This window comes from Sinocyclocheilus anshuiensis, unplaced genomic scaffold (assembly GCF_001515605.1).
Source record: "Sinocyclocheilus anshuiensis isolate Anshui unplaced genomic scaffold, SAMN03320099.WGS_v1.1 scaffold453, whole genome shotgun sequence".
NCBI lineage: Eukaryota > Metazoa > Chordata > Actinopteri > Cypriniformes > Cyprinidae > Sinocyclocheilus > Sinocyclocheilus anshuiensis.
Genome location: NW_015537979.1, coordinates 1,258,302 through 1,267,743, shown reverse-complemented (window position 1 = coordinate 1,267,743; position 9,442 = coordinate 1,258,302). Strand labels below are relative to the sequence as shown.

The following is a 9,442-nucleotide window of genomic DNA, read 5'->3' as shown; positions in this document are numbered from 1 at the left end:
AAATAAATAAATAAATAAATATATAAATATATATATATATATATAAACTTAAACTTAAACTAAAATTAAAATGATAAAGCTAATTCAAAATATTAATAAATACCTTAATAGTATATGAATAATACTAATAAGACTGTACCACACAGTACTTTAGTAAGCAGGCTAACCAGCTCTGTAGCTAGTGAATATTTCATTACTTACTGTACATTGCTAAGTCACAGATTAATATGAATATACAATATATAAGATAACTGAATGGAATATACTAATTATTCAGGTATTATTTTACACAATAATAGGATTACTACTTATTTTTTATATTACTATTAATGCTAATATGTGACCCTGGACCACAAAACCAGTCATAAGGGTTGCTATGATAGGACAATATTTGGCCGAGATACAAAATAATCTAAATATTGAGAAAATCACCTTTAAAGTTTTCCAAATAAAGTGCTTAGCAATGCATATTACTATTCAAAACTGAAGTTTTGATATATTTACGGTAGGAGATTTACAAAATATCTTCATGATCATGATCTTTACTTAATATCCTAATGATTTTTGGCATAAAAGAAAAATCTATCATTTTGACCCATACAATGTATTTTTGGCTATTGCTACAAATATCCCCCAGCGACATAAGACTGGTTTTGTGGTCCAGGGTCACATATATAGAAAAAATAAAACATTTATTACAGGGGAAGGAAGAGTGCAAGCTCATGGATCACCCTTTGCAGGGTTCAAACCTACAACCAAACCAGTGCTTATACCATTAGGCCACCAACACCAGGTCTGTTCTACAAACACCTGCAATTTTTTTTTTTTAAGGTTGGAAGTTTAAGGCTTGTTTGGATAATTTTATGCTGGTGCAGCGTGTTGTTCTCAGAGTCACCAGCAGCAGATGGCAGCAGTGAGGACCGACTGAGAGAGAGGCATGCGCTGCAGAGTCAGCACGTGAGGGCTATCTCTTCTGCATGGCTAGCACTGACACTAAAGCACAGGAGTGACACAAACGCACCGCTGCAGCACAGAGGCCGGCTGTGCATGTCTGGCAGAAACATGCCAAATTAATGAAGTCATTAAAACTGAAACAAAGAATGAGCAATATATGCATATACAGTATATGACATACTTGCAACAGAAGACAGAAAACAGAAATCAAAACATATGTTTTTGGGTTATAGCATATGCAGGAAGTCTTCTGCATGAGTTTATCTCCACCCATTCTCTGGTGGAGAGAGAAGAGACAAGGCAGTGCGTTATGTGTGTGTGTACCTGAGAGTCCTCCAACATCCATCTTTTTCAAGTTCTTAGCCTCAAGGATACAGATGGTGAGTTTTCCAGCTGTAGGTACATAGCGCAGAGAGATGCAGATATCCCCAAGCTTTTCAGGCTGTGTTGGGGAAAATGAAATGGGCAGTTTTAAAGGGACAGTTCACCCAAAAATGAAAATTCTGTCTTTTTTTGGCATCTAAGTTTGGCATACAAAATCACAATGCCGCTGTAACTGGGTTTGCCTACGCTGCACCGCTTTCTTCACGCTGTCTCTGAATGAAGAGGCTGTGCAGCAAGTCGTGTTGACAGAGTTTAGAGTGGAGGGAAAGCTTCAGAATAATGTCTTCAAATTCATTGTTGAAATTATGTGAACAACACACGGTATCTGTGTACGTCCGAGCACATGCACACTTTGGTCAGAGCGGTAATAATGCTGTTCAAGGTGTTTAGGTGCCTGTTTATTGTGATTAAAATTGTGTACACCACATAGTTTAATGTAATTATGGTTACGATTAAGGAGCTTAACTGCATTAGTTTGATCAAAGCACTGTGTTTATTAAATGAGGAAAAGTTTCATTGCAATATTGCCCAAATCACATTATGATCGCATTATGAGGGTGCATGTAAACGTAGTCAATAATGCCAAATGCTGGGTGTCCGATCGTGTGTCGTGACATGCCCAATTGGATATTTAAATCTTACAAATTAGAATATTTAAATCGTACTAATTAGATGAGATTAGGAATATTTTCCGTGGAAAACAACATAATTTCTGTCTTGGGAAAAGTTCTGAATAACTATTATTTTAATGTTTTTTGAAAGAAGTTTCTTATGTTTAGCAAGGCTGCATTTATTTGATCAGAAATACATCAAAACTGAAATATTTTAAATATTTTAAACATTTGTTAAAATGTCATTTATTCCTGTGGTCAAAGTAGAATTTTCAGCATCATTACTCCAGTCTTCAGTGTCACATGATCATTCAGAAATAATTCTAATATGCTGATCAATGCTGCTCAAGAAACATTTGTTATTATTATCAATGTTGAAAAGATATTCAACATTGACAGATATAGAGATAGATATCTAGAAATTAATACTTTTATTTAGCAAGGATGTTTCCACTAATACTAAAATATGATGCTATTATATAAAACAGTTTTAAACATAGGCCTGTATAATAAAAACCGTTATTAATAATTGACCACTAATAATTGATAGTAACTGAGCATCAAATCAGCATATCAGAATGATTTCTGAAGGATCATGTGAGACTGAAGACTGGAGTAATGATGCTGAAAATTCAGATTTACACCACAGGAATAAATTACAATTTACAATATATTCACACAGAAAACTGTTATTTTAATAATATCTCACAGTATGCGTTTACTGTGTTTTTGAGCAGACAAAAGCATCTTTGGTGAGAGTAAGAGACTATTTTCTTAATTATTCCATTTAATTATTATACTTTTTTTTTTTCTCCACTATTCACTTTAATTTTATGAAAAAGAGCAGCTTGAACATTCTGCTAACATCTTTTTTTTTCCTACGGTTTGGCACAACATAGGGGTAAATGAAGACACTGAATAAAACATCAATAGTGTCTCATCAATCAGTCATTTTAATGAAAATGTGTTAAGGTAGAAAGGAATAGCATTATGTAACATTATGCGCGTAAAAGCATGTTTAGAGGCGCTGGTTCATTAACTCTCATTATTATTAGAGGACGACAGCTGCTAGTTAACGTGAAGCGGCTGACAGATGCAGGACAGGTGTACCTCCTCTTTCTCTGCGCTATCCAGGTCTCTCCATTGCTCGATAGGTTGTGCCAGGTCCAGGGTGTTCATGGGAATCTTCACCTCACCGATCACATCATGCTTTGAGAAACGGTCGAAGTCGTACACAGACATGACTACAGTCTTTCCTCCCATTTCAGTGAACGGAATCTAGAAATCAACATCAGCTCATGAGTACTTTGACAGACTATTGTGTTGGGTGTCGAAACCTGGAATAAACTGGTACTGTACTGTAAAAGATACTCTACCTTAAAGTGGAAAGTCTCGTTGAAGACGGGGTTGAGGGTTTTCTTGTGCACCTTGGTGTCAAACTTCTTCTTCTTGTCTGGGAGAATAAAAACTTTGACATACGGGTCTGAGGTGCCACCACTGTCCATGGAGAGAAGATCTGCAGCTTGCAGGATGCCCACTGTCAGCTGCATGATAAGAGTGTCAGTCTTTACTGAGCAAAATCTGTTGTAACTTTTTACATGATTGCTGGTTGTGCCACAAGAGTATTATGAAACCAGCATGATTTTTCCTTTTCTTAATCTGGCACAATCTAAAGGATCATCACATTAGTAAAGTTTTGTGGTCAAAAATGTCCAGCGTCTGTCAAACCTAGTAGATTTATGTTGGTCAGCATGGCAAATTTGCATGAGAAACCAGTTGCAAAATCTGCACTAAATCTTTCGCCCCCATGCAGAATTTTAGAATGCATATATTCCTATTGAAATGACTGGATTTTGCCCGTGAAAATGGTAAAAAAAAAGGTAAATATGACCACATAAAAGGGGTCATATGATGCTGCTAAAGAGAACATTATTTTGTGTATTTGGTGGAGCCGTTTTAGGTAGACGTGGCTGACTCTTAACTTTTATAAAGAATATCTCTTTGGATTTGATACTTTAGTCTTTGCAACTTTACAGATCTTCTTTATGCACCAAGAGCTTATAACACTCCAAAGAGAAAGGAAAAATTAAAATCGCATCATATGACCCCTTTAACTAAAATTAAAACTATAAAAAAAAATGTATAGAGTATAAATAGTAATTAACTTCATAAAATAAATACATGTAACTGAAATACAATACAATATAAAAAAAACTTAACATAAATAAAATATACATAAAATAATTAAATAATTAAAATAACTAAAACTGAAATAAAATGAATAAAAACTATTTAGACATTTAAAAAAATACAACAACAAAATTACAAAAATTGAAACTAAAATTAAAATGAAATGGAAAATAAAAAAAACTAATTCAAAATATCAATAAAAACTGTAATGCCACGATACAAAAATAACACTGGACGTAATTTGTCATTGACCCTTTACTCATTAAATCTGTCATTGACCCTTTACTCCCTGACTTCTTGTCCATTTGTGAATATTTCTGAGATGTTTTTAAAGGGTTTTTGTTTTTAAACAACCTTAGGAATAGCTTTAAACAATAATTGGATAATGGGTCACAGTTTTTAATTCATGCCTCCATTTCTAGGTGTTTAGTTTCTGTATAGAGATTTGTTTCACTCAGCTTGCTGTACATTAAAATATTTTGACATGAAAAATGCACTTGATGTACACTTAAAACACAAAAATAGCTGAAGAACAGCATAGTATGCTCATACAAAAGACGAGAATAATGTTATGTGTATGTAGGACAAATCTGGGCATTAATGTTAACTGATAAACAGAAAGATTAAGACATAATTCACTTAGATATTCAAGCTGATGTGTTTAAACATACTGTAAAGCGTAAAGTGGCCTTACCTTGTTGTCAGAGAAGTCGTAGTCTAGGGAGAACTGTAGTTTGCCAAGCTTCTCCTTCTCTTTCGGTTCCTCCTCTTTCTCTTCAGTTATTCCCATGTCTATATCTTCTTCATCATCATCCTCGTCCTGTTTCTGGAGAGACAGAAGCACAGATGGACGTTACAGGAGAAACTAGAGCAAAGGCAAAGGAAGGTAAATGAAGTTCCCCAAACATGGTTCGTCGGGCCAATTCTCAGCTTACCTGAAGTTTGCCAGGTGTCAAACCACCCGGGTGTTACTGTATGTAACTGTGTCAGCGATGACCTTCATAGCAACATGACTTGATTTCACTTTTCCTATCATGACACCATTTGCAATCGTCTACATTACTTTTGCTGAGGGAAAGACAGACAGAAGGCTTCTAGTCTTTCTGAAGCAGTCTGTCCATAAATCGATTCTCAGTCTGCAGGGTATGTTAAAACCCCGAGAGATGAGGACTGAGTCTAAAGGGCTCGCCTTTGCACAGGAAGAAAGATTCAGAAGATACAAAAGCGAAGTGTTAAAGCCAATACACATATCAGCCCAAATATATAATGTAAAATGATGGACATTTTGGAAGAAACGTTTGGCAGACAGATACTAAAGATCACAGTACAGGAGCAGAATGAGTGTTATTTTACACATCATCATCTCTCACAGTCCTGCTGCAATGGGGGAAAAAAGCTGAAATGAATCTTAATGAACTTATATCGTCATTTAATGATTCTGTTGTAATTAGTACTCTTGTGCCCTGTGCTGTAATTGAATATTTTATACTTGACAAGGCTGTCTATTGTGTGCAAAATGTACTTTAACATGTCTTTTTAGATTCAGTTAAACATAATAGTGTAATCATAAAAGAAGAAACATCAAATTAATTGCAGTAAAGAGAAACAATGACATGGAAAAGCCTATTGTATATTTTAAGAGAGAGAGAGTGAGTATATGAAACAGTATTTGCTAATACAGTTCTTCCAATAATTTGGATTATATGGGTAGTGTATAGCATATTTGTCATGGGATTTGCCAAATTATGTGATCTGTGGCATCAAATCTTATTCAAAGAACATTTTAAGCTCCTACGCCTTCCACAGACAATATAAATACATTTAGACCACTTAACTTAGTGATTGCTATCGGGATGTGAAGAGACTTTCAACCAGCATGTTTTCAATCAAATCACCTACCGTGCCTTGAAATAAATGAAAAGAAACACAAACTGAACTCAGTGTGAAATGTGAAGTGTATCCATGACAAAGATTGTATTAGTCTCTCAGTATGTATTTTTAATAATGTTAAAATGGTTGAATATTTATGAATTAGATTTTGTATGCATCCATGTCGTTGCAAGTGTAGTGCACTTGAGGAGAGACTCCGGCCCCACACACTCTTCTAATTGGCTGTGATTTTTGATTGAGTTTTTCACGTCACATAGGCCTAACCGTGTCGCGACTTTTGTGAACTTACAAATTGCTTGTCGCTGGAATCTTATCGCATCACGCCCGATTATGACACAGTGTAAGCAGTAAAGTAGACCAGACATTATGCTGATAACCGAAAGTCTCTCTCTGCTAGCCTAGCATTTGTGTCCTCTGAAAGACTTGAAGTTAACATAGTACATAACCCTGTTACATGACTAACACTGCTTTGAGCGCAGTAGTGACCCCAGCAAGCTCATCCACGTGGGAACATCCAACCGCACTACCGGATCCCCGCGGTGACTGCTCATCAGATCAAGCATTTCTGAGATTTGTTATGCACTTTGAAGAATTTATGCAGCCTCAAATGCAATGCTAGTGAAACAGCAAATATTAGCTTACATGGAGATGTCTGCTTCAGCTTTGGGAAAAACAAGAAAAGAAAATAAATACAAGAATACAAGACGAATGAAAAGAGTTGAATCAGAATGTCTCTAATAGAACAAAAAATGCTTGGGGTGAGGATTCATCCTTCCTGACCACTCACCCCAAAATATACAAACACACACAAATTCAAAAACACACGCACTCTCTCTCACACACACACACACACACACACACACACACACACACACACATGGAAAAAACACAATTTCTTATATCTTAACTGACAGGATAGAATGCATTCATGCATGCCAAGCCGCAAAATGCAAAGTCTGAAAATATTCCTCATTGACTGCATAATTGTTCAAGCCATAGTGAATAAAACGATGCTGGCATTAAATCTGGAGGATGATTAATGATGAAACGGACTAATGCGGTATTGCTAATATGAAGTGTGCGGTGGTTCTCTTGCGTAACCTTCAGGAGACTTGCATTGAGCATTCAGAGGCAGTCATGCTAAGTTCTAGCACATTCAACTTAGTAAAGGTGGCAGATGGAATAAGAAACGGTGAAGGAGAAATCGTTCACTCACAATAAACGATTATTTGCACCAACAGCCCTGTGATCAAATTAGCATGTAATGATTAACCATGTTTATTACAATATGATTTAAGTTCATAATTTAAACTTATTCAGCCTAGTTTTTTTAAGGTGCTATTCACTACCCCAAGAAAAAACAAAACAAAACACTGGCCTGTTACCAGTAAAATGCATGTGTGTAAAGTGGAATTATTAATCATGAAGGCATTTTAAAAAGGTTATTACATGATAAATTAAACCTCGGTTCAGTTCTTGGGGCAGTGAGATATCAAAGGTGAAGTGTGTAATTTCCGAGCCACTAAGCTTTGCCGAATTGAAAAGATGAAGACTGTTTTCAAACAGGTTTCCCATGTCATCTGTCATTGGTCGGATAAGAGCCTCAAACTCACACCACTGGTTGAGCACAAGAGCCCAATGTTTGGATAGTTAGCATTGCACTGTTAGCCTAATATTAACATATTAACTACATAATCACAGGGACAAAAGCATATTTATTGACGGCCATTTAAAAGTAGCCGTGCATTCTTAAAATTTTACCTTTGAAAGCAAAACACCAACTGCAAATATTTAATTAATTTATAGATGTTTTACCATTTTTGTTCTTTTGAAAGAAATGAATACGTTTATTCAGCAGGGATGCATTTAATTGATCAAAAGTGACAGAAAATATTTTAATTGAAAAAAAAAAGCTTTTCTTTTGAATCCTGAAAAAAAAATGTTTCACTGTTTTCACAAAAATATGAAGCAGCACAACTGTTTTCAACATTGATAGTAATAAGAAATGTTTCTTGAGCAGCAAATCTGCATATTATACTGATTTCTGAAGGATCATGTCACACTGAAGACTGGAGTAATGATGCTGACAATTCAGCTTTGATCACAGGAATAAATTACATTTTACAATATATTTACAAAGAAAACTGTTTTCAAATGTAATAATATTTTACAATATTGCTATTTTTACTGTATTATTGATCAAATAAATGCAGCCTTGGTGAGTAGAAGAGCACACAATGGGTCGTCCAGGAAAGTTACTCTCAAGTCAAGTCATGGTCATTCACTGGTGCCTGTATGAAGGGCATGCATTGGGCTTTGTCTCAAACGCTGCTTCACCTCATCTGGACATTTCTTTGGTTTCTTTTGCTACTAGCTAACTGCTTTAAGAAAAGGATGTATAAAGATGTTGCATAACTTAAGTTAGGGATCATTTAAGGGACAGATTTGTGATAGGTGGAGCAGCTTTCAGAGGACAAATCACCAACCATACCCTTTCAACATGCATGTTAGTGAGGATTGGTGTGTTGGTGTCTCTCAATAAGCTAGGATGAAGTTTAAGTTCATAACCAAATGCACATCCACTTCTAAAGGGCCATTCCTTCTACTCGTTTGGCTGTACCCCCCATCCTGTTCATGTGGCATGTCAAACTGGTGGAATGCGAGCCCTCCCCAAACCAACCCCGAACTAGCTCCTCAAGCAACCTCAGCACCCCTGCAGCTTGCAAGACTCAAGAAGAAGCCAAAGAGTTCATTCCCAGCCAGTTTTCATAGCCCAGTTCCCCCCGACCTGGTCTGAGCTTACACCAGGCAGTCAGAGAGGAGCGCTGCAAGCCATGTCACACCTACCGTAAGAAGACAGGTCCAGCACAGTCAAGATACACGGACCACATATCAGACACAAAGCGGGAAGGATAGAGAGATGAAGAAATGGAGAGAGAGGGAGAGATTGAACTCACAGAAGGCAGAATCAAGTAGAGGAAATCAAGTAACACTTAATGGACATGTATCAAAAATGACACACTTTGGTTTAAATAAACACATTGTGTTATTGGCTAATACAAACATCAAATTTAACCAAAGAAATTTGAGACGCAAACCACATAAAGGCACATTTGAGGCACTTTTATTATACAGTAAGGGAGACTGAGGGCAACTGTAATGCATTAAATGTCTTAAATTATATATATATATATATATATAAACAGATTGTTAACATTTAATATTTTTTAAATAAAATGTTACCATGACATAATTTCATCTGTTAACTACAGTTATTATGATTATTATTATAATAGTATATATTATATAAATATTATCATTTATATTTATAATATCATATATGTGTGTGTATTATATATATATATATATATATATATATATATATAAATAAAATAATAATTACATTTGTATAA

The 9,442-nt window shown here is 35.5% G+C and overlaps 1 protein-coding gene across 4 annotated transcripts in view; it reads right to left on the bottom strand.

Annotated features, from left to right (window-relative positions):
- LOC107673174 (synaptotagmin-2-like) overlaps window positions 1-9,442 on the bottom strand; it is an 88,258-nt gene that overhangs the window by 1,447 nt on the left and 77,369 nt on the right. For 3 of the 4 annotated variants that reach the window (XM_016466681.1, XM_016466689.1, XM_016466674.1), the window contains exons 4-7: window positions 4,834-4,965; window positions 3,326-3,493; window positions 3,060-3,227; window positions 1,279-1,396 (exon numbers count right to left, since the gene is read on the bottom strand). In XM_016466681.1, coding sequence (XP_016322167.1) covers window positions 1,279-1,396; window positions 3,060-3,227; window positions 3,326-3,493; window positions 4,834-4,965 — 586 coding nt within the window. The remainder of the gene's footprint in view (window positions 1-1,278; window positions 1,397-3,059; window positions 3,228-3,325; window positions 3,494-4,833; window positions 4,966-9,442) is intronic. The other variant, XM_016466697.1, reaches the window with a different exon arrangement.